Source organism: Dioscorea cayenensis, chromosome 15 (assembly GCF_009730915.1).
Source record: "Dioscorea cayenensis subsp. rotundata cultivar TDr96_F1 chromosome 15, TDr96_F1_v2_PseudoChromosome.rev07_lg8_w22 25.fasta, whole genome shotgun sequence".
NCBI lineage: Eukaryota > Viridiplantae > Streptophyta > Magnoliopsida > Dioscoreales > Dioscoreaceae > Dioscorea > Dioscorea cayenensis.
The window spans coordinates 17,987,004-18,011,593 of record NC_052485.1 but is presented as its reverse complement, the minus strand read 5'-3'; the positions used below and the strand labels follow the sequence as shown (position 1 = coordinate 18,011,593).

The 24,590-nt window shown below is 38.1% G+C and overlaps 2 protein-coding genes across 3 annotated transcripts; both read left to right on the top strand.

Moving 5' to 3' along the window:
* The first annotated feature begins 822 nt into the window (after positions 1-822).
* On the top strand, positions 823-17,133 carry LOC120277125. Its single transcript, XM_039283877.1, has 6 exons — positions 823-1,170; positions 5,307-5,458; positions 6,356-6,466; positions 6,563-6,713; positions 16,260-16,534; positions 16,672-17,133. The coding sequence occupies exons 1-6, from the start codon at positions 859-861 to the stop codon at positions 16,910-16,912; spliced, it is 1,242 nt and encodes a 413-aa protein (XP_039139811.1). The 5' UTR covers positions 823-858; the 3' UTR covers positions 16,913-17,133.
* LOC120277124 (probable phospholipid-transporting ATPase 4) lies at positions 16,915-24,074 on the top strand. Of its 2 annotated transcripts, XM_039283876.1 has the most exons (16): positions 16,915-17,032; positions 17,142-17,288; positions 17,392-17,441; positions 17,579-17,638; positions 18,592-18,746; positions 18,997-19,472; positions 19,549-21,044; positions 21,127-21,237; positions 21,334-21,610; positions 21,690-21,778; positions 21,870-21,951; positions 22,038-22,247; positions 22,397-22,522; positions 22,741-22,839; positions 22,936-23,127; positions 23,313-24,074. In XM_039283876.1, the coding sequence occupies exons 6-16, from the start codon at positions 19,068-19,070 to the stop codon at positions 23,988-23,990; spliced, it is 3,765 nt and encodes a 1,254-aa protein (XP_039139810.1). In that variant the 5' UTR covers positions 16,915-17,032; positions 17,142-17,288; positions 17,392-17,441; positions 17,579-17,638; positions 18,592-18,746; positions 18,997-19,067; the 3' UTR covers positions 23,991-24,074. The 2 variants fall into 2 exon arrangements, with proteins under 2 accessions (XP_039139810.1, XP_039139809.1); XM_039283875.1 differs by having other exon boundaries at positions 18,592-19,472.
* Positions 24,075-24,590: the final 516 nt, after the last annotated feature.

Sequence of the window (24,590 nt, the reverse complement as noted above, 5' to 3'; positions counted from 1 at the left end):
GTTACATACTTTGGGAGTTTCAAAATCATGGAGTGTAAAAGGAAGGGGTGTTGGGGATTGCAAAATTAGAGGGATTTTTTTGGCAATATGACAAACTTAGGGTTTTTTTTTTTTTTGGGCAATTTTCACTTTTTTTAATTCATTAATCACTTTATTCTATCTCGATCGATTTTCTCTAATTTTCTCTCTTAGCACAACGAGCTTGCTTTGGAACCCAATGAATATATTTGGGTGATAACGAATTAGTTCTTTTTCTCGACAAAGTGAATACATTTGAAATTTGACCTCTCAACTTTTTACATAGGACAACAATATTTTACGATTAGATTATACCAACATTATCATTTTTACCAGTCACGCTCAACCATAGTGAGAACCCATCTTAATGTCAACCCAACTAATTTTAATGAGCTTGCTTGACCACATGTAAAGTTGTGCTCAACTAAAAATCTCACCCCAAAAAAGGAGAAAAAAACTAATTTTTAAATATATATATATATTTTCAGAAAAAGGACATTGGGTATTTTAAAGATCAACATGCATCTGCAAATTCTTCTTCCCATTTTTTACATAAATACAGAGAAGAACTCTTTATTCTCATGAGACAAGAAATCATCAATTTTTTCAGGCATAAAACCTTATACAATGGAAATGTTCCAACTTATTTTAGGCCTTTTTTTTCTAATTATAAAAGATTAAGGGTGTTTTCTGCATATGTCTTGCTTTGTTCGCGAATCTTAATGCAAGGAGTCAACCTGCACGAAGTCAACGGTTTGACCCCGTCAGGCTCAGCGATACAAAACCCCGCGAAAGAGAGAAACAAAGAGTGAGAGGGAAAAGAGCTCAAGAAGAGGAACCATGGCCACTGCCTCGCCGGAGCAGGGCTCGTCGGCGTCGGCGTCGGCGTCGGCATCCTTCTCCGCTCCGGGGTCTGGCCTTTCGAGGAGAGTGGTAAGCTCAACGACGTCTCACAACCCTCCGATCAACCGCCCGCCCATCCATCCCGACGTCGATCCGCCACCAAGACCTCGCCCCGGCTTCCAATTCCTTGCCTTCGCTCTCGTCGTCTTCTTGGCGTCCCTCCAGTTCCTTCCTGCCACCCACTTCCGTGATCCCTCTGATCCTCACCGTACTTGGATCCCCTTCGACCCCAATCGGACTGCCTCAGCGGTGAGCTCTCTGTCTCCCTCTTTTTCTCTTGCAATTTATAGCATTAGGGTTTGTTTGATGTGGATGATGTTTTCCAATTATTATATGAATTGAATGAATGGTATAATGTTCGAACTTTAGATTTATTTTGGAATTTATGCTTAATTTGAACTTTATATACAAAGGAGAGATTCATATCTCACATTAATACATAGTCTAAGCAGAGATTCATATCTCACACTAAAACACAGTTTAGACAAAAGGATCATGTAGTTTTGGAGTAGAATTTGGAATTACGGGGAAAATGCTGATGCTGAGATTGGTGCTTTATTATGTAGTCAAGATTCAGGATGATTTAGAAGCAACCACCACCTTCACAATAGGAGGATGGCAACTCTCTTATTTGCCGAGTAAGAGGTTGAGGGATCAACTCCTTCTCACAACGGTTGAGATGAGTGGCTTATTCACTTTGTCAAACTGAGTGCAAGCCCCCTCTCTGACAATTACATTGGGCAACAAGTTCCTACTTTTAGTTATAATTTATCCGTCAAATATTTAATTTCTGCAACACCAAAACTGCCCTTATTTATTTTTTCTCCTTTTGTTTTCATTCATGTTCTTCTTTTTCATTTATTTATTTTTGTATATTTTCCTCTTATTGTTGTTATTCTCCTCATGTTCTTTTTTGGTCTTCCTCTTTTTTCTTCTCTCTTCTTCGTGTTTTTCCTTCATCTTTATTCTTTTTTTATCTTATATTGTTCTTTTGAAACTTGATTAACAATGCCCATTCTTTTTACATGAATTAGGATAGTGGTGAGGAAATAAAAGGAAGATAAAGGAGAATGTTTCTAGTATAGCTTGGTGGTTAATAGATTGGGTAAAAAAAGGAAGATAACTGCGAGTCAGCCTAGAATAGCTTGATGTTTAAGATATTGGAGAGAAAGCATGAGTAATTATCTACTTAGAGATGTCTACTATTAGCTCAAATTGCAAGTCTATTTGCTTTGAATCCTGTTCTACTTGTTCAAAAGCTAGGAAAAATAGGTAAGCATTGCCTGCTCAAATTACAGGTGTACCCACTTTAATTCTCAAGCTACTTGCTCAGAGACGTCAACTACCCGCTCAGATGGCAGCTACATTTATTTTAATTTTCAGGCTACTTGTTTAAAGGCATCCATTACCCTCTTGGATTGCAGTTGTACTCTTTTGAATTCTCACACTACTAGTTCAGAGACATCCATGACCTGCTCAATTTGCAAGTATAATAGGCCAAAATCATGGTTAGATCTTCAAAAGGAAAGAATAATAGGTTCAAATATATAAAAATTTAACTTTAACTATAATAACTATATTAGTTTAATGGTTAAGATGTTGAGATGTCAACCATCCAACCATTGTTCAAATCTCCATGCTTACAAAAGCTACTAAAATAGGTTTTAGAAGGAAAAAAACAAAAGAGATGGTTAATGGCTTTAACTGAATAGCTAAAGAAGAAAAATTAGCAACTAAATTGTTAGCATAAGCTGTAAGGGTTAGATTAGTGTCATTTTGTTTTGGTAAAATACATAGATGGTCACCTAACTATTCGAGTCTTTCTATTTTGATCACTCAACTATGAAAAATTACAATTAGGTCACTTGCATTTTAAAATTTGTCTTTTTTTGGTCATTAACACTAGCAGTGTTAATAAAAATATGATGTGGCTTGCCACATCCTTCTTCAGTCTCCATCCTAGCACTGCCATGTGAAGATAAAAGCCATGTGAAGATAAAAGCGACATGAGGTGCTAACATGGTAACTTAAAACAAAATAAAAGAAAATACAAATAAAATGTGTAGGTAAAAGCAAGGACAATTTGGGAGGAAAAATTCTCATCCAGAATGTCCATTTTTGAGACATGAAAGGATGGTATGAAGAAGGTAATAGGAGAAAAACTGAGCAAACAATAAAGAAAGGAGGAAGAAGAAAAACAAGAGAATGAAAGGGAAAATCAAGCAAAGATTGATGGACTTACCACATGTTGAAAATGCAATTTGTCGTTGTGCATAAGCAGCTGAAATGAGGATCTCTTAGTCAAATAACAATCTTGGAAGGAGATTTTTTTTTTGGATGCAAGAATTGTGGGGCTGCTATTGCTTGTCGTTTCTTCAGCTGGTATGACCCACCTCTGAGTCCTTGTGCAAGAATAGTGATTATTGGGCTATTAAGAAAAGTAAAACCAATAGAGACTCAAAGTAAAAAAGGGTGGAGCATTTGGGTAGTTTACCTGGTTTGTTGCTTAATATATGCTTGGATGAAATGAAGAAAATTGTGTTAGCTTTTGATACTGATATAGAGTTTTTGTATTGAAGTTGGTTGTTTTTGTTTAGGGTTTTAATCTGGTTTGAGGGTTTTCATATTGATTTTGGGGTTTTTGCAAACTTGTATTGATGGGTACAAGTATGTATTGACCAAAACTTAAGATTAAGGGATGCAGTTTTCCTTATGAATGCATTTATCCTTAATTTATTGTTGATATATTAGGTAGGTACTTAAGCATTTGTCCTTATCAGTTTAGCCCTATGAGTATCATTAGCACTGGTTTCATGATTAATGCAAATTATCAAAAAGACGAGCATAAAAGAGAAGAATAGTTTGATATAACGAATACTGCAAAGAGGAATTGACATGACATAATCACATTCATATTTGATACACTTGTACAAAAATAATAGCAATATCGGTATGACTGTTTAATTGGTTAAAGTACAAAATGATTTACATGTCATTTGTTTCCAAAACAAAAATTCATATGTACTTTGCTATTTTAATCCCCAATAATAGTTTCTATAGCAATATGAACTATGCTATTCTAATCTCTAGAAACAAATTCAGCCAATGTTTGTGCATTTTGAACAAAATTCCAAACAACAAAACAATAAAGGAGGAAATTCTCAACAATAAAAATGAAAACTCTATTTGGCAACTATCATTTCTTGTGCATCCGTGGATGGTCGCATCTTGTTTTGTTGTTGAGCATTTCCAGCAGATTGAGGTAACTTTCTTTTTCCTTGGGCCACATTTCAAGCTTGAGGTTTTCTCCAATATACCTTGATGGCATTTGACTTCCTTGTTGTGCCTGCTATTGCCTAGGTGAATTTGCAAAGGCAGCTTCAATCATAGAACTTTGATGTGTGTAAAAAACTTGACTAGAACCATATAAAGCAATACTAATTACTAAATAACACAAATCACCAAGACAGAAAATCATTAAGATAAAAATAGAGGGGTTAGGATTAATTAACTTACATCAAGCATCCACCTAAGAGTCATTGCAGGTGGTTCAATTGATAAGCCAGTTTGACTACTTTGAATGGATCTCTGAAAAAAAAAGGTTAATATATTACAAAGGGTAAAGTCTCTATGAAACAAATTTAGAAATAGTGAAAAATAATTTTTAGCTTTTTATTGCAGCCACTTTTATCCTTTCAGTTCTAGCTTAAGTTCCAACTTGAGTTCCAGGTTAAGTTTCAGCTTGATTTTTAGCTTGCCTTTGTTGAATGGGTCTCTAGGAAAAGAATTAAATTATGTTTTCATTTCAATTCAGTGGCAGAAATTAAATAATACATATGTTATGTTTACCTTGGGTGTTGAAGCTTGCCTTTGAGTGATTCCACTAGTTTTCCTAACTTAAAAAATATAAAACAATATATTAGAGTGTGCCAAGTAATGAACTACAATATATATTAGATTTGCGAAGCAAAATACATGGGAAGTCCTTATAGCCAATTTAGGCAATCTTGATGTTGTTACTGCAATTGGATTCAATCTGCTGTTACCATCAACCTCTCCCTTACATGTCCTGACATTGTGCTCTAACTTCCTACATTTACTACAGTTGAGTTGCACGTCTTTTTTGTGGACCTTGAATTGATTTCCAATTGTTTTTCCTGGTTCTTCCTCTTATTCTTATGTGGTTTGCCTGGAGGCTTTCTCAACATCGAAGGTAGGATTGGCTCCATATTTTCTACATGACACCACTGTTTTGCACCTAAGATGGGTTGAATAAAATGTGAATATATATCTTCAGCTGTGTCTTGTGGTAGCATGGGTTGACATAATGTTCAAGATTGTGTCTAAGATGCGTCTTCGTGAATCTAATATATCTTTGATCACAGTCTGCTGACTCTGGGGCTTCTCGTGAACATGCATCTGAAATTATCACCGAGCCTGATTTTGGAGTTGAAGCAATCAATATATTTTCCTGGATAGACTGTTTGGATCTTCAAATGCTTGCTGTACTTCAGAACTCAACTTTATCTAACTCAAGGTTCTCCCTAAGGATCATCTTTAACTGTTTCTTATTAAGGCTGTGTTTGAATGTGATTTGATGATTTGAGATTATGTATTATGCTTTACTTTGAATCTAAATCAGTAAATTGAAAAGCAGAATTTTGAGTTAAAGTTGTTTGGTTGTTATTAGCATTAAGTTAATTTTTACTGGACCAGGAAAAGAAAGGTTATGCAACTTGGAATTTACCTTCAAATTTGAATTTCTAAATTGTAATTTTGTGATGCCATTTGTTCTATGCACTTACCTAAAACACATCTTCTTTTAGAAAAATCGTCACTCTAAATTTAAAACCATACATAACAAGCAAAATTGTCATGATTTTCGTGCATGTTGGAATTCGCCTTAGTATTCCAAAATTTATGTACCTACTTGAAGCCACTCATATAAAGAGAATTAATTCTTATGGTCATCCTAGTGAGACTAAGGGAATTGTGGTAACTTCTGTACTTTAGTGAGTCAGGCAATTAGGTTTAGCTTAGAGTAGCATTTGCTTGTTCATTGTCGACCATAATTACCTACCAACTTTTTATTCTGCTTTTAGAATTTTATCCTTGACTGGGAACAAATCAGCGTGATCCCTTCTATGACCAGGATGAAAATATTGCTACTGTTGGAAATATAGTACCACATCGGTTGTGTGATAGAAGTATAATGGGTTTATATATAGGTATAGGGCTTGAGCCACTAAGTCTTGAGACTTTTTTGGTGTAAGACCCCTAAGCCCATATAGAGCCCATATAGGGCCCACTAGTACCAAAATATAAAATTTAACAGCTGCAAATGCCCATGTGCGGCTTTTGTACCTACTCAATTTATTGTACTAGATTATTGAGTTGTTCACTTGACTTAAGCATTTATTGGTTTTTGCATCAGATTTGCAGAACATATTCATTTCCATTTCATCATACCTGAAGATGAAGACACAAAACTACCCTTCTATAAGCTCAAAGTATTATTTCCACATGCTAACCTTAACATCATTGGGTAAGCATTTTTTATATGATAATTAGACAGTCTGTCAGATTCACATCAAAATGTATGTTTTTTTTCTCATATTCTCATTGTGTTTGCATTTGTTAGGCAAAAAGAGGTTAATGATAAATTCAGGATTGCAATGCCTGATGAGAGAATTATTTGGCCTCCGCTTCACGAAATAGCACCCCTTGTTATTTCAATCATCGATCCTTCTCTGGGCAGATTCTTATATGTTTCACCGGATACAATAATGAGGGTACTGTTCTTATATTATAGATAAGTTGAAGTCTTGAATTATCTCAATCATCAATTATCTTGTTGCTACCTGAAGAAATTCAATAGTTATCTCACTGTGACATCATGCGTATCTTTCTGAATTGCTGGCCTAAATCTTGCACTTGATTGACAATATCAGTTGATCATATTTCTAGAAACTACACAGTTTATTTACCTTCATTGAATAACCAGCTTGCTAATTCTGCAGGGCTTGTTTATTTTAACAGTTTGAAAATTTTCTCTAATAGAGTAAAAAGTTTCAAATGATCCATCATGAATATTCCATTTTATATACATTTTTCTTGAAAGACATTTGCTTAATGCATTGCTAAGATTACCTATTGATAGCTGGAAAGCACTTTATGGTACATTGCTATATAAATTAGGCAATAACCCTTCTTACATGTATGCAGAATTAGATTTTTGTAAAAGTTTATGGCATGTAATATTTCTAGGGGATGAGTAGGATTGTATTTCCAGTAGTTTAATGGTATGTAATTTCATAGTTATATCCCTAAGAAACCCCAAAGTGTATAGATATGTGTGTTGTTGGATCTAGGTCGGCTCAAGCCCAGTATAGGAATTGGGCTAGACCCAGAAGCCAACTATACATCCAAACCTAAGTCTTGTGAGTTCCTAGTTCAAAATTTAGTCACACATCGGGAAAAGAGAAAGTTGCCCTTCAGTCTTGATTTACATTACACCTTGTATAATATGTCTAAAGGATAATCCGGCATCCTGTGTAGCCGGCCGAATTTGATGGGAAGATAAACTTTAGGAGATGGAAGAACTAAGCTGAATTTTGGCTTTTCACTTTAGGACTTCATTGGGTTCTTAGAAACCTTTTTGAATCTGAATTTTCTGACTTTGGTCCTGATGGACTTTGCCAGTTGTTCATCTCGACTATCGACCAACCTCAAGCATCAGCATGTACAAGTAAAACTTTTGAGGATATTAATTTTTTATTGGAGGCATAGGATTCATACCAATCTCTTTGATCATCTCTATGACAAGTAGTTTGATTTTAAAACTGCTAGTGACATTTGGGCTGCCTCATAAAGGAAATACGGATCCAATAATGCCATTAGGATCAATCACTTTAGCATAGATGAAGTTGATATGGGTAAACAGATTCATACCTTTCAAGATTATTTAAGTGTTGTGGAGAAGAGTGGCACAGTGTGCAATCAAAGCTACATCATCTTTATCCTCCTAAATAAGCTTTCACCATCTTGGATTAGCTTTGCTAGTACCCTTAGGCACAAGATTAATTCTCTGAACCTTATGGGAGTTTATAAAACTATTAGAATTAAGGAGGAAACTAAATCTTTTCTAAAATTGTAAATTCTCACTAGAGACGAGCTTATTGGTTTGAACATAGGGACATCCCTAGGAGCTCTCATTTCTTCCTTAGAGGCTGCTAGTTCTCTTTTAAAGAAAAATCCTTAAAACCTTAGAACAAATACTCACACTCGTTCTTATCCTGCTTCTCACCCTTAACCTTCTGCTCTTAAATCTTCAGAGAAAAATCTTGAGCATTGTCTTGTTTGTGGTAGGACAAATCTCATTATTCAAGATTGCTTCTCTCGAAAGACTGATCCTGTGAAGGAAAATGCTGGTCCTTACAGACGATAAGTTAGTGTGCTCGAAATGGACGCACCTTCCATTTAGATGCACTTTAGATCAGCTTCCTTTACCATTTTTTGTCATTCTAGCTTACCAGAACCTAGAATGATGGTTAGACTTTGGTGCATGTCTGTGTTTTCTAGTTCTCCACCTACCAAATTGCAAATGGAGGATGTGTAACATTGGGAAATGGGTCAGTAGCTTGTTTATTAGGGAAATGATGCATTGACATGAAGATGACATCCAAAACAAGTCCTATCCTTTTTAGACCTTCAGTATGTGCCAGATATTAGGAAGAATTTGATTAGTCGATCACTTCTCATCCAGAGTGGCTATAAGATTGTGTTAGAATTCAATCTTCTTGTAACCACTATCTATTTGTAGGAAAAAGTTTTGCATCTAGTTGTCTTTTCAAACTTAATGTTTGTGAACATCCTATTTTACCTTTCAATGAAAGTTTTTCATGTTCTTTTTTATTTGTTGTGTTGAATGTTGAATCTTGTGAAACCTATCATGGAAGATTAGAATATGTGAATTTTGGAACCATTAGAAGGTTAATGAGCTTTAATTTGATTCCAAAATCCAATATTGACCAAGGTTCCAAATGCCAAATCTATGGCCAAGCCAATATCCTCAAGAAATCTTTCCAACACATCAATAGAAACTCAAATTTGCTTGAATTGATTCATGGTGATATTTGTGATTCCAGCAGGACTCCCGCTAGAGCTAGAAACCGTTATTTTATTACCTTTATAGGTAATTTCTCTAGATATTGCTACACTTACCTCATTAGATCCAAAAATGAAGCCCTTAACAAGTTCGTGATCTTCAAAGATGAAGCTAAAAATCAATTAGTGAAAAATATTAAGATTCTTAGGTCTGATAAAAGCGGTGAGTATAACACCAATGACATGTTTCAATTTTGTGAAGAGAACTGTATTATTGATGAGTTTATTGCCCCATATATGCTTGAATCAAATGGAGTTGTTGAAATGAAAAACAGAACGTTCATGGATATGGTGAATGCCATGTTGCTAAGTTTTGGAGTACCTGAGAACTTGTGGGTGGGAGGCATTGCTCTTAGCCTACTTTATTGTTGGAAGGATTTCTTCTAATGACCAAAGCACCACACCTTATGAACTTTAGGAAAGAAGGGCTGCACTGCTCAACTACTTCAAAGTGTAGGGGTGTCTAGCAAAGGTTAAAATTCCTAATCTTAGAACTAGGAAGATTGGTTCTAAAACCCTTGACACTATATGCGTGGGCTATGCTCTAAATAGTAATGTTGGAAGGTTCTAAGTGATTCACTCAGAAGTGAGTGAAACAGCTAGGAACCATCATTAAGGCTAGAGTCTCACTCTACTTTGAGAACATCTTTACTTGAAGGCAGTTGTGCATCCCTCACCTTATGTGCCTCCATATTGTTAGATGTATGTTAGATGTATATATGTATGTTTGTATATATATACAGTGTTGTTGGGTATACTTATACCATTATCTTCTATATGTACCCAAGGTCATACTTGTTTACAATCATTGAATGAGAATCTATGCTTCCCTATCTTCTATCTTCTAACATAGTATCAGACTAGGTTAGATTTCTCCGGCCATCTTCAGGCCATCCTCTTTGGGCCTCTCTCCGGTCATCCTCTTCATCTACTTTCTTCTTCCTTCTCCATTCATTCACCCGGCCCAGCATCATCCCATCATCAACATCACCACTATCATCCTCACAGCCGCCATAATCACTACAGCCTCATCACCACACCATTATCATCATCCCATCATCACCATCAACCTATCCTCATCACAGCCATCCACACCATCATCATCATCCCATCATCACCATCAACTTATCCTCATCACAGCCACCATTATCATCATCCCATCATCACTATCAACATATCCTCATCATAGCCACCATTATCATCATCCCATCATCGCCATCAACACCCTCATCCTCACAGACACCATTATCATCATACCATCATTGCCATTTTCCTCACTACCACCGGCTGCCTCCACCAATTCATTCTCACAAGACCCAATGCATTCTCACAAGATCCAATGCATTCTCACATGTGAATTTCTGTCTGGCCAACACCAAGACATGAGTGGTGTTACTATTACCTTGTGAACTTTTGTTTGGTAAAAGAAAAGCATTGATAAAAAAAAATAATAATAAAATAAAAAAAATGGAATATGGGCTCAGTGGTCCCCGCAATCTCCACCATTCTGACGTGGTGCTTGATGGCACTAATTACATTCCTTGGCCACTTATTGTCAAGCGAATTCTCGATGGCGCTCGTGTTCTTCGCCATGTTGATGGCACCGGTACTGCCCCTACTGCACCTTCCTTACCTGACACCCTCGCTTCTTCGGAGGCCTGCATTGCTTCTCACGGCATTTAAGCGACAACTGACAAGTGAGGTCTCGAGGAATCTGACGAAGATGATGATTTGTTAGGGTTTGTCGTTCTTGATTCGTGCCAGTTGCCGATCTTCCCACTTGCTCGTGAGATGTGGGAATATCTTGAAAGCGTCGCTACTATGGTTCGATCGAGCGCAACTTTATACCCTATACGAGGCCCTCGCTGGTCTCCGGCGAGGCGAGGACCGCGATTGATCGATTCTACGCTCGGATGTGTGCCCTATGGCGTCAGATTGATGCCCCACCGCCGTATTGTCTCTGTTCATGTTGCCCGATTCTCACTGATTACGAGTCTTGCTCTCGTCGCCAGTAGCCATGATGAGACACAGCGTATGTATGAGATTCATTATGCGCCTTACGCCGAGTTTGAGCGACTCGAGCTCGATTTACTTCATGCTCCGTCGGCTTATTCTTTGGATGAGGGCCTTGACTCTTGTTCGTCTTGAGGAGACCCGCCTCAGAGCTTCCTTTCGAGGGAGGTAATGCTCTTCTTGTCTCTCGCCCTTCCTACGGCTCTTGACTTCCTTATCTACTCGACCTCCTGCTCCTCTCTCTGTCTCATCCCGGTCGTTCTCACGGACCCGAAAGCAGATTGTGACTTGTCGCTCTTGTGGCATACTTGAGTCGTCTCGGCGTGATTGCCGGAAGAAGCAACGTGGGCTTCCGCGTACTTCTTCCTATGGTTCTTCTTCACTAGCTCCACTCTACTTCCACTGCCTCACTCTCCCCAGGCACGTTACGTGCGGACATCATCCCTACTCCGCGTCTCCTACTCCGTCGTCTCACGCTCCGATGCTGCTGGCGATCGGCGATTAGTGGCGATGTTGCCCGGCAGTTCAGCGGTCCACTTAGCGGACTCTCTCGGACATGCGCGGTCGGCTTAGGTTCCTTCCTCCGCTTGAGTAGTTCACATCTCTCTCGGCTTCTTGATTCTGGTGCTTCTCTTCATATGACTCCTGATTCCACTTATCTGTATCATTCCCGCCCATCACTGCATATTACTCGTGTTTGCACTGCTGATGGCACACTCCTGCCTATTTCATCCACTGGTCATCTTTCCTCCAATGCCTTCTCTGTCCCTTCTGTCTCCTATGTCCCTCGTTTATCCATGAACCTTATGTCTGTTAGTCAACTTACCGATTATGACTGTCAGGTTATTTTTGACCGTACATCGTGTCGTGTGCAGGATCACAGTGGGAAGGTGATTGGAGCTGGCCGCCGCCATAGTGGAGTTTATGTGTTGGATACCCTTCACCTCTCATCTTTTGCTAGGCCAACTCATCAATGTCATGCTACAGTTTTGTCTCATCTGTGGCACCATTGTCTTGGTTATTTGTGTCCGTCTCGTTTGTCGTCTCTTATTCGTCGTGGTGTTTTAGGAGCTGTCTCTCCTTCTTCTAATGTTGTCTGTATTGGTTGTAAGCTTGGTAAACAGCTACAACGTCCTTATCCTATGAGTGTATCTCAGACCACTGCTCCTTTTGAGCTTATTCATTCTGATGTTTGGGGTCCCGCTCCCTTTGTTTCCAAAGGAGGTAACCGTTATTATGTTATTTTTATTGATGACTACACTCGCTATACTTGGATTTATTTCATGCATCGTCGTGAGTCGATTATTGTCGATCTATCGATCTTTTTACAACTATGATTCACACACATTTTCTTTGCCTCGGTCTAGAACTTTCGATCTGACTCTGGTGGTGAATACACTTTTCAGGCCTTTCGTGCTTTTTTATCTTCTGAGGGCACCTTGCCTCGATTATCTTGTCTGAGGGCTCATCCTCGGAATGGGGTTCTTTGAGCATAAGCATCGTCATATTTTAGAGCGGCTCGTGCTCTTTCTTCTTGGTGCTTTTTCTTCCTCCTCGTTTACGGGTTGATCTTTGTTAGTACCGATGTTTATCTCACTAACCTTCAACCTTCGTCTCATCTTCGTGAGTCGCAGCCCTGGAGAGTGTCTTCATGGGACACCTCCTCGTTATGATCATCTTTGTGTTTTTGGTTGTCGTTGTTTTGTTTTGCTTGCATCTCGGGAGCGAACCAAACTCACCGCCCAGTCTGTTTCTTGTGTTTTCATGGGATATATCCTTGAGCATAAAGGTTATCGTTGCTATGATCCAGTTCCTCGTCGTATACGTATCTCTCGTGATGTCACGTTTGATGAGACCACCCCCTTTTATGCTTCTCCTTCTTCTACTGAGTCTCCCTCTCCATCAGTTCCTCTATCTTTCCTTTTTCCCTACCAATTCTCTTAGGATGCTTCCCTTGTACCTTCCCTTTCCTCCGTTCCTTGCTCGTCCCGGAGCTTATTAGTCACTCTTCTCTTGATCCCCCCTTCTCGCTTTATTTTATTGAGTCTCTCTACAGTGTCTTCCCCTTTTTCTTCACTTCCTCCGCTCGCTCCCACGGTTCGTCTATTTTACCATCGTCGGGATCACTGTGACTCCACAGGCGGTACTCTCGGCACTCTCCTCCTGCTCTGATCCAGCTCATGAGGTATCCTCTCATTCTTACTCCTTACGTGATTGCTCCACTTTACATCCACTTGTTCGTTACGCTTCTACTAGCACCAGTGTCTCAGATGTCTTTGAGTCAGGTACCTACAGGGAAGCGGTTCTATCACCTGAGTGGCGAGCCGCCATGGGTCGAGGAGCTTGATGCTTTGTCTCGGACTCACACATGGGATATAGTCCCTCTTCCCATTCATGCCATTCCCATCAGCTGTCGTTGGATCTCAGGGTAAAGACCCGTTTTGATGGGTCTCTTGAGCGCTATAAAGCGTGTCTTGTTGCTCGCGATTTTTCGTCGGGGAGTATGGCTGGGACTATGAGGAGACCTTTTCCCCAGTGGCTCACATGCACACTGTGTGTACATTAGTTGCTATCGCGGCTGTTCGTCGATGGGTTCTTCATCGACGATGTGAAGACGCCTTTTCTTCATAGGGGACCTAAAGGAGGAGGTTTACATGACTCGCTCCCACAGCCTCGAGTGCCACCGGGGAGTCGTTTGTCGTCTTCGCCAAGCTCTCTATGGTCTCAAACAAGCCCCACGTGCCTGGTTTGAGAGGTTCGCCACGATCATTGAGGGCTGCTTTGGGTTTACTCCCGAGCATACATGATCCCGGCGATCTTCATTCGTTTCTTCACCTTGTGGCGGACCATCCTTCTTACGTATGTGGATGATATGATCCTTCTTGGTGATGATTACGCTCATATTATCTTTGTAGGCGAAGCGTGCTGAGACTTTCTTGATGGTGATCTCGGTCCGCCCGTTACTTTACGGGTATCGAGATCACATCTCATCTGATGGCTATCGATTATCTCGGGAGCGTTACACTTTAGATCTACTTGCTCGCTCGGTTTGGCGGATACCCGTCTTTGCCGCTACACCGATGGAGTTACATCTGTAGCTTCGCGCTTCTGATGGGATTCCCTTATCTGATCCTTGTCGCTATCGACATCTTGTTGGTAGCTTGGTATATTTGGCCGTCACACGCCCTGACATCTCTCATGCTGTGCATATTCTCAGTCAGTTCATTGCGGCCCCCACCTCTATTCATTATGGGCATCTTCGTGGCACTACCTCACGTGGCTTGTTCTACTCTCACCAGTCCACACTTCAGTTACAGGCCTATTCTGATGCTACTTGGGCCAGCTCTCCTGATGATCGGGTCTCATCGGTAGCTCTTGTATCTTTCTTGGGTCTTCACTTGTTGTTTGGAAGACTAAGAAACAACGGGCTATTGCCAAGTCTAGTGCTGAGGCTGAGGTTCGTGCTCTAGCTTCTATAGTACAGGAGGTACTTTGGATTCGTTCGATTTTACAGGATTTTGGTGTACCACTTCCTTCTCCCATTCCTATTCAGCTGCGGCGATGCAGGGAGCCCTTCGATTCTTCTTGATCCGGTCAAGCATGGTGACCAAACACATTAGTGTGGATGCTCATTTCACCCAGCTGTCATATGCGTGCCCATACAGTGTCCCTTCATTATCTTCTTACGAGTGCAGGTGGCTGATTTTTTTACTAAAAGCGCGAGACACGTGATCAGCATCTATTCATGTTATCCAAACTCAAGACGCATGATCCGCCTTGAGTTTGAGGGGGGGTGTTAGATGTATGTTAGATGTATGCTAGATGTATATATGTATGTCTGTATATATATACAGTGTTGTTGGGTATACTTATACCATTATCTTCTATATGTACCCAAGGTCATACTTGTTTACAATCATTGAATGAGAATCTATGCTTCCCTATCTTCTATCTTCTAACACATATGATTTGAGTTAACAAAAAAAAAAAAATCTTCCTACACTCCTTGCTGGAGAATCATATTGTTGAGTCGTGAAGTAGCTCATCATGTTGTTGGATTGGGGAATGGGGAAATAACCAAAATTATGTGACGGCAATTGAATAATTCACAATTGCTATCGTCTCATAAATACAGTACAACCGTTCTTTTCATTTGCCTTCGTGCTCTAAATCTGCAGAATTGAAATTTAGGTCACTTGTTTTGCATAATTTGATGTTTGTAGTTGCTTATTTATTTCCCAGATGGGTCAGACACCTCCAATGGATGTTGGCATGAGTTTGATAGAATCTATCTTAAATACCAATTATGTTGCTTTTGTTTTATAAATTGGCACCAGAGACCAATAAAAACATGCGGCATTGTGCTACGCCTGCATGCTCACTTCCTTTCCAAGTTCTTTTTAGAAACAAACCTAGAATATTGCGTCCTTTATTATAGCTATGGTTCTAGTGAGCTGTATTACTAAATTCTGACTTTCATCTTAGTGCTAGAAATTTAAGAGGAACCTCTAGGGATGGCCAAATGGAGAGATTTTCATCTCAGTTCAAAATCTGCGAATCTCCAGCTGCTTTAAGAAGAAACCTTGCTAATGCAACAATGATATCTGTTTCAGAAAAAAAAAAACAAAGAATGATGTGCCTTCTCTTTGACCTTTCAGTCTCTCCTTGTTTTTATGACACAAATATATCGTGCCTAACATCTTCTCCACCAATGCCACCATGAGCCCTTTTTTTACTATTGAACACACTTTTATTTCAAACTTGAGAACCATCATTACTGTTGTCTTCTTCCTACCACTTTTGCCACCTTAATCATTCACTCTAGCTATTGTCATGACTGCAACATATGCTCATCATCATTGCTATAATAATAAATTTCATTATTCCCATAAACACTGATACCTCCCCCTCCAATTACTGACCTCGTGTTTGTCTTTAATTTTTCGGTATTTTAGTTGGGGATTTTAAAGTTTTGGCGTGAGTCCTCTCCATTAGAATATTGTACATAGGTTGGTTATAAGTTTTCTTTCATTGACTTTGGTTTGAACATTTGAATATCTTTAATTTATTTCCACCACATTGGGAGCATTGTGTCTTTCTGCTGAATAATCTTCTTTGTCATAGTAAATAATTTTAATTTTCTTGGATCTGTGTCCCAGGGAGACATTAAAGATCTCTTTAATGTAGATTTGGGCCAGTATTCCATTGCTGCCGCTGAGGATTGCAGCACAAGATTGGGTGACCATGTTAACATGGACGTTGTAAATGCTATTCAAAGAACATCTGCAAAAAGTTGGGTGTTGGCTGAACCTTATGACAAGAATGCTTGCACACCTGACCTCAGTTTGCTTTTACTTGATTCAAGTAGGCTGGACAAAAATCTGATTGAGAGTGTTTCATGGTGGTGCAAAGTTCTTGATTTGGGAAAACAAAGGTATAATCTTCATTCTCTGAGTTTGCATTTCCTACTTCTACACCATTTTTAAGTTCATATTGCATGATCTTTGTCAGTTTTGATTGGACTGCAGACATTATTTTCTAATGGCTTTGGTTGCATTATTCTGTTCATAGGAGCAAATGGATTTATCCAGTGATTCCATTGGTGTTTTACAACAAATATCTCAAGCTTTCATCTTCTTGGAAGTCCCTCAATTCCATCCTTTCTGTAACATATAATGAAACAAGAGTTCTCCGTTTTGATGGGCCCAGAAGGACTTGCTCAGAAGATGAGAATGTGAATAAAGGATTTGATTTTGGCAATAATTGGAAGCAATATCTTCATCCAAAGTCAGATGCTGTCTTGCATAGTTGAAATTATGACATTATTGATCATCTTGGTGGTATATACCAGGAACAAGGAAGTACAGTATCTGGACATTTGCCCACCATCAAATAACTATAAATTTTGTAAATCAAGTCTTGAAGTATCTCAGTTAAGTCCAGTGGTCATTTGCTCAGTATTCCATGAATTTTGTAATAGTTCGGTTGACATCTGTTTATATTTTTAATTAATTATACAAAATTTGCTCTCCATTCTTCAGTCGTTTGCACTGAATCTAGAGGCAGAGTTGGGCAAAATTTTTCAGAATTTTGGTTCAGTACCAGAGTTAACTCAGCCTTACATTGGATTTTCTGTTTACCGTGTGTGAAATTTATGTTGGAAAGAATGACTACATTCAGAAAAGGAGGTAACCATAATCTTCCGACATGTCTTATTAAGGAAATCTGTGTTGAAATTTTTCATGCTGTGTATTTGAGACATGCTGGTGAAAATGTTCTCATTGCCTGCAGGGACTTGTGTTGACCTGTGCCTGCCTGTTATTTGTGGGAAAACTAAACAGGTATTTTTTTCTCTAGTTATGGTTCTTCAGCATATACGAATCAGTATAAAATATCTGGAGGATTATATATATATATATATATTCTGGTTGACTTGTACCCTGTTTTAATAGTACAGTATTTAATAATCTTACAACAGAGACTTCAATCATTGAGATGAAAGTTTGATTCAGACAGTACCTGCCCCAGGGGATAAAAGGTGCTCTTTTTAATCAGCTTTGAATCTGGCATTTCGATTCTAGGAACAAACATGTGGGGTTTCTGTCTGTCTGTCCTGAAAGTTGATGAACTGATTTTTCTTTGCAGATGTCTAGTTGTAAACTCTTACAATTTTATATAAACCCTGAAAAGTTTGTATTGCATGTAGATAGTTACATATATATACCCTTGTATGCATAATTGTGTCAGTTATATTATGATATTAATGTTCTCATGTATACAGCATACCCCTTAAGGGTATAAATGTAAAATTTTTGTTTTTGCAATCACAAATTTTGTAATGGTATGCTGCTATGATGTGTTTTTGTAGGGGGTTTATATATGCAAAGAGAAAAAATGAAAAAGAAAAACAGCAGTAATTAATCAAGTGTACGGGCAACTCTTGTGAGCTTTTTATGTATGCATTTTCTAATTGTCTTCATTTGATATGGTGTGGTTCAGAAGTTTGTCAATCTCTGTTATTAGTGTAAATTAGAGAAAAGTTTTGGCAAACCTGGTTGACTTGCATGACAAAATAAGTATTGCTGCATTTGGTGGTTCCCATGATCTATATCTATTTTTTAATACTCATTGACTGGGTTTGCTGCCCTTGTATAAGAGAATATAATAAAAGGATAAACATTACTTATTTCTCTCCAATTGGCTGCCGTCCCTAATCCCTGGGCTCTCTTCTGTGTGTGCTGCCGGCTTCTTTTGTATTCTTGCAATTGTAAGGTCTTTCAAGGCTTCATTTGCAATAAATTTCAAAGGTTTCTGCAAATAGTTTCTTGCAATGTGTCATTTAAATAAAATTCAAAGGTTGTTGCACGTTTACTAATGAATTGGAGTTTATTTACAACTTAATAAAAACAAAACCTTAACTTCAAATTATAATAACTTTTGACCTTATTTTCTACAGTGCTTCAAATGTCAAGGTTTTGTTTTTCTTTGCAGACGATGATATTGAGGAGCATTGGAGCATTCCATATGGACTCATCTAATGAATTAATTCTTCTTATCTTGTGAATTAACATCTCATTTCTGTGTTCTCATTTGTTTAAGCTTTGATTTGCCAGCAATGGAGGCAAGTTTCAAGGTCTCTCATTGAGGTCATCATTCTTTTCCTTTTTGTTTCTGGGTGGTAATTGAGATATTACATTTTGGAGATTTCTTTGCCCTTCTTCTCCTAGGAAAACCTGAAAAGTTCTGTCTTTTGGTAGCTTCTTTTGGTGATGATTGTGTGATATCAGTTCACAGTTATGTTTGTTGTTTACTTAACTGAAGTTCATCTTATTTTTAGTTTTTCTTCAAAGTAGATTCAAAGCTAAAACATGTGTTCTTGTTCTGGATTGTAACTAGTTTGGAGAAGAGAAGCAGCAGCAAAAGACACTGCTTTTGTGTTATCAATTTTTATTTGTTTAGTTTCAAGAATGTCAAGTGAGTCGAGGAAAAGGAAATCCAGAGTTAAATGGAGTAAGATTTACTCGTTCAGGTGTTTCCAGCCTGAGGTCATAGAATCTCCTCGTCAGCAATTCGGTGGCCCTGGTTTCACTAGAACAGTATTCTGTAACCAATCTTATCTTCATAGAAAGAGGCCATTTAGATACTCAAACAACTCAATTTCCACAACCAAGTACAATTTCGCCACTTTCCTCCCCAAAGCACTCTTTGAACAGTTTCGCCGTGTGGCAAACCTTTACTTTCTTTTGGCTGCAATCCTATCACTCACTCCATTGACTCCATTTTCTCCAATTACTGCTATTGCTCCCTTGGTGCTTGTTGTGGGGATTAGCATGGCCAAAGAAGCTTTAGAGGACTGGCATAGATTCATGCAGGTAACTTCATTTTTCGAAATCAAACAATTGGCTTCTTTGTTTCTGTTAATGCTTGTATGAACATTATGCTTTGCAGGACTTGAGGGTGAATTCCCGGTTAGTAAAAGTGCATACTGGAGATGGACATTTCATTCAGAAAACTTGGAAAGAAGTTCTTGTAGGGGATATTGTGAAAGTAGAGAAAAACCAATATTTTCCTTGTGATCTCCTTCTGCTATCCTCTGGTTTCGAGGATGGGGTGTGTTATGTTGAGACCATGAATTTAGATGGAGAAACAAATTTGAAACTCAAGAGATGCTTAGAAGCTACTCTTAGCTTGGATCATGACTCGAAATTGACTGAATTCAAAGGTACAATCAAATGTGAAGATCCAAATCCACAGTTGTACTCTTTCATTGGAAATTTCGAGCATGAAGAGCAATTGTATGCATTGACTCCTAGCCAGGTACTTCTCAGGGATTCAAAGCTCCGAAACACTGACTACATTTACGGAGCTGTGATCTTCACCAGCCATGATACAAAAGCAATTCAAAACTCAACTAGATCACCTTCCAAGCGGAGCCGCATCGAGAGAAAGATGGACTATATCATATACCTTCTTTTCGCATTGCTTGTCATCATATCGCTGACCAGTTCCATTGGCGCTTATATCTCCATTAAGTTCCAAATCATAAATTGGTGGTACGTAGAGCCTAATGAAGATGACTCATCCTTCAACATCAAGACACCGAGTACATCAGGTTTCTTACAATTCATAAGAGCTCTTATACTCTATGGTTATCTTATCCCTATATCTCTTTATGTCTCCATTGAAGTAGTCAAAGTACTCCAAGCCATGCTGATAAACAAGGACATGCTAATGTATGATGAAGATTCATGCAAGTCTGTTGAAGCCCGAACATCGAATCTTAATGAAGAGCTTGGTCAGGTTGAGATGATTCTATCTGACAAAACAGGTACTCTTACATGTAATCAGATGGAATTCAGGAAGTGCTCAATTGCAGGGATTTCTTATGGTGGTGAAATAAATGACGTTGATATTGCTGTATCTAAAAGAATGAATTTAGACATTGAGAAAATCCGAACCGCATCCATGCGAGTGGATACTGAACTTGAGAAGTATAGATTAAGTATTCGCAGGGCTGATTCCATTAGCAAAAGCATCGATACGATTGAATTTTCCACTGCTGAGTTTATGTCAGCAAATGAAGTTTTTAATGCAGAAATTATTACTGAGAAATTGGACGCCAAGAAAGAAAAAAGTCCCTTGCTGTCCAGCGAATACCAAGTTAAAGGATTCAATTTTGTGGATGGCAGGCTTATGAATAAGAATTGGGTAAGTGTGCCACAGGCTAGGGAGATTGTGATGTTCTTCCGGGTCTTGACCTTGTGCCATACTGGCATACCCGTTGAAGAAGACAAAACCGGGAAGTTCAAGTATGAGGCAGAGTCACCTGAAGAAGTGGCTTTTCTGATTGCGTCACAGGAGTTCGGATTCAAGTTTTGCCGGAGAACACAGTCTACCTTGATTGTTAAGGAGCTCAATCCATCTTATGGTGAAGAGGTTGAGAGGTAATTACACAAGAGAGCTCAGGAAAGTTATTCTTTGCAAAAAAGTGATGATCATCAAAATGACAAGCAGTTCATTTTTCAGGCAATACAAGCTCTTGAATCTTCTTGAGTTTAACAGTTCACGCAAACGTATGTCGGTCATAGTCTCTGATGAGGACGGTCAGATATTTCTTCTATGTAAAGGAGCTGACAGGTTTTGTACTTCTACCTATATATAAATAATACAGTGGTTAAATTCATAACACCACTTGAATTACTTACAGATTTCATGATAATTTCTATATTTCAGTATAATTTTTGAGCTTCTATCAAGTCAAGGAAGGTTTCATCTAGAGGCAACTACGGCACACCTTTCGGATTATGCAGAAGATGGTTTACGAACGCTAGCAATTGCATATAGGAGAATTGAACATGATCAATATCAGAAGTGGAATGCCATCTTTACTCAGGCAAAGACTAATATAGGACCTGAAAGAGAAGAAATGTTGGCATCGGCAAGTGAAATGATTGAAAAAGATTTGATTCTTTTGGGAGCTGTCGCCGTGGAAGACAAGTTGCAGAAAGGGGTTGATTAACCTTAATTTTTAATTTGAAATGTTTGATTTAGATATTAGTCGCCTCTCAGACTTTGTAATTTAAATGCAGGTTCCAGAGTGTATTGATAGACTTGCTCAAGCAGGTTTCAAGATCTGGCTACTTACAGGAGATAAGAAGGAGACTGCAATTAACATTGGGTAATGGATCTGATTGAAGTCATTAAAATATGAAAAAAGAATAATGTTATCCGCCTTGTGTTTCTTACCAATAACTGTTTTTTTTTATCAGATTCGCTTGCAGTCTATTGAGACATGACATGAAGCAGCTACATCTAAGTAGTGTCGCAAAATCTAAATCAAACAATGACAAGGTGTGGACTACTGAATTTGAAAAATTTCTTCCTCTTTCTTAAGAGTGTGAATCAAAAACTTGTAGGTTCACTTTCTTGGATATTAGGCTTTGCACGACGATATTCTTCTTCAAATTGAATCTGCTTTGCATGTAACTACTCGAGAAAGTGATGAGAGCACACCCTTTGCATTAATAGTTGATGGAGGTGCTCTTGAGCTTGCTCTTCAGCCTGATCTAAGAAGCAGTTTCTTACACTTGGCTGTGACTTGCGCTTCGGTCATATGCTGCCGTGTTTCGCCTAAACAGAAGGCATTGGTATGGTCGTTTATTACCATTTTCCGATATTTCGGTCATAATTATAGCAGAAATTCAATGATAGGATATAGAATGTGATATTAGGCTCACAAAATTTACCTCTCTATTTCAAGAGCTATATTATTTTCTCACCCTTATTGGATTTGCAGATTACAGAGTTAGTCAAAAAACATACAAACATGACGACGTTAGCAATTGGAGATGGTGCCAATGATGTTGGCATGATTCAAGCCGCAGACATTGGAGTGGGTATTAGTGGAATGGAGGGAATGCAGGTATAACTTTTGTTTCATTTTCTGTCAGATTTATTCTTACGTAAAATTCCTTTTATCATATCAGAATCGACACTATCTGAAATTCCAGAATTCTTGATAAGCAAGAAATGCAGTTTTAAATTATATAGTTCAGCCAAGTGTATCTTATTTCAAAAAATTCTTTCTTCTAATCAGCCTGCCGAAAAACTTACAATGCTATTTTATCTTTGCAAGTTCAGGCGGTCATGGCAAGTGACTTTTCATTGCCTCAGTTCCACCTATTAGAGCGTCTACTTTTGGTTCATGGACATTGGTGTTATAAGAGAATTGCGAAGATGGTAAGTTCTTTGCACTCATAAAATAGTTACAAACATAATGCTTAACCCATGACAACCGTTTCCTAACTTCGATCTTTTTTTTTTTGTTTCTTGTAGATACTCTATTTTGTATACAAGAATGTGGCATTTGGAATGACTCTGTTTTACTATGACACTTCCACCAGATTCTCGGGGCAACTCTTATACGACAATTGGTACATGGTACTATTTAATGTGCTATTAACTTCCTTACCTGTGATAGCACTTGGTGTACTCGAACAGGATGTTTCGCCTGATGTCTGTCTTCAGGTATTAATCAACATATCTTTCTTCATATCTATTAGTCGAACTACAATTTCATTTCTGATTGCTAGATATGTTTCGATGCTACCTCATTTAGATATATATAAATATAGTACAAGAGTTATTGTTTTGTTTTGTCTGTGTTCTTAATAATGGTTCATTTTTGCATGCAATTTGTTTTCATGCTGAAGTTTCCAGCACTCTATCAACAAGGCCAAAGAAACATATACTTCACATGGTTTCGAATTCTCGGTTGGATCATGAACGGCTTATATGCATCAATTGTTATCTTCATCCTAAACGCATTCATCTTCATACCTTTTGCTTTCCGATCAGACGGAGAAGTAGCTGATGTCGTGCACCTCGGAACCATAGTATACACATGCATCATAGTCACAGTGAATTGCCAGATTTCTCTGATCATCAACCACTTCACTTGGATACAACATTTGTTCATTTGGGGCAGCATTGCATTATGGTACATTGTTTTACTGCTGTATGGTGCATTGCCTGCAAAATTCTCAGGAGGAGCATTTCAAGTACTCTCGGAAGCTCTCGGGCCTTCGCCGATGTTTTGGTTATCTATTTTGATCATTGTGATTGTTGCTCTTCTCCCGTATTTCACACACATTGCGATACAGAGACTGTTCTATCCAATGGATGATCATGTTATACAAGAAATGAAGTATTTCGGGGACGATGAAAATAACAGTGTAATGTGGATGAAAGAGCAGATGAAATCTAGGAAACATACACAAGTTGGTTTTTCGGCAAGGGTTGATGCAAGAGTGAAATATTGGAAAGAACAGTTGAATCAGAAGAAGATTTCTTTTTATAATTCAGTGACAAGCAGTCCATTGTTCAGATGATTATTAGTGGCATTATTTACATTTTACACAAATGTATGTATTTATGTCATCAAATTTGTCTTGTATTCTTTGATTTAAGGATTGATTTTTGCAAATAGCACCCTCTGTTATCAGTGTATTATGAAGAGAAAGCCTTCTTGTAATGTCAAAATTTAATAAATAAAATTTCAAATTTTTTCTTATTGTTTTTAAGAAAGTTGTAAGTGTATTCTCAATTTAATATTTATAATTTAGCGTTTTATCTCGTATATATATATATATATATATTAAATCATTTTTTTTTATTTTAACAAATGGATCAACTCATTTATAACTCAAAATCATTATACCCAATCCAAGCCCTTGCATGGGCCTGTTTGGATTTTCTTTAAGAAAGCCAACAAGAGTATTTCATCCTTTTTATATTTTATTTTTTTTAAATTCAAGGGACTTGTTGGTGTTGTATATTTGTTGGATCAGCTTCTCCTTTCTGATGCTAGAATTTGTAGTTTCTGAAAAACTCATTTACAGGAGTTTGGATTATTTTGATTACCATTATTTTTTAAAATAAATATGAATAAATCACGTGTCAAGATAGGCACATATGAAAAGCTTTACTTT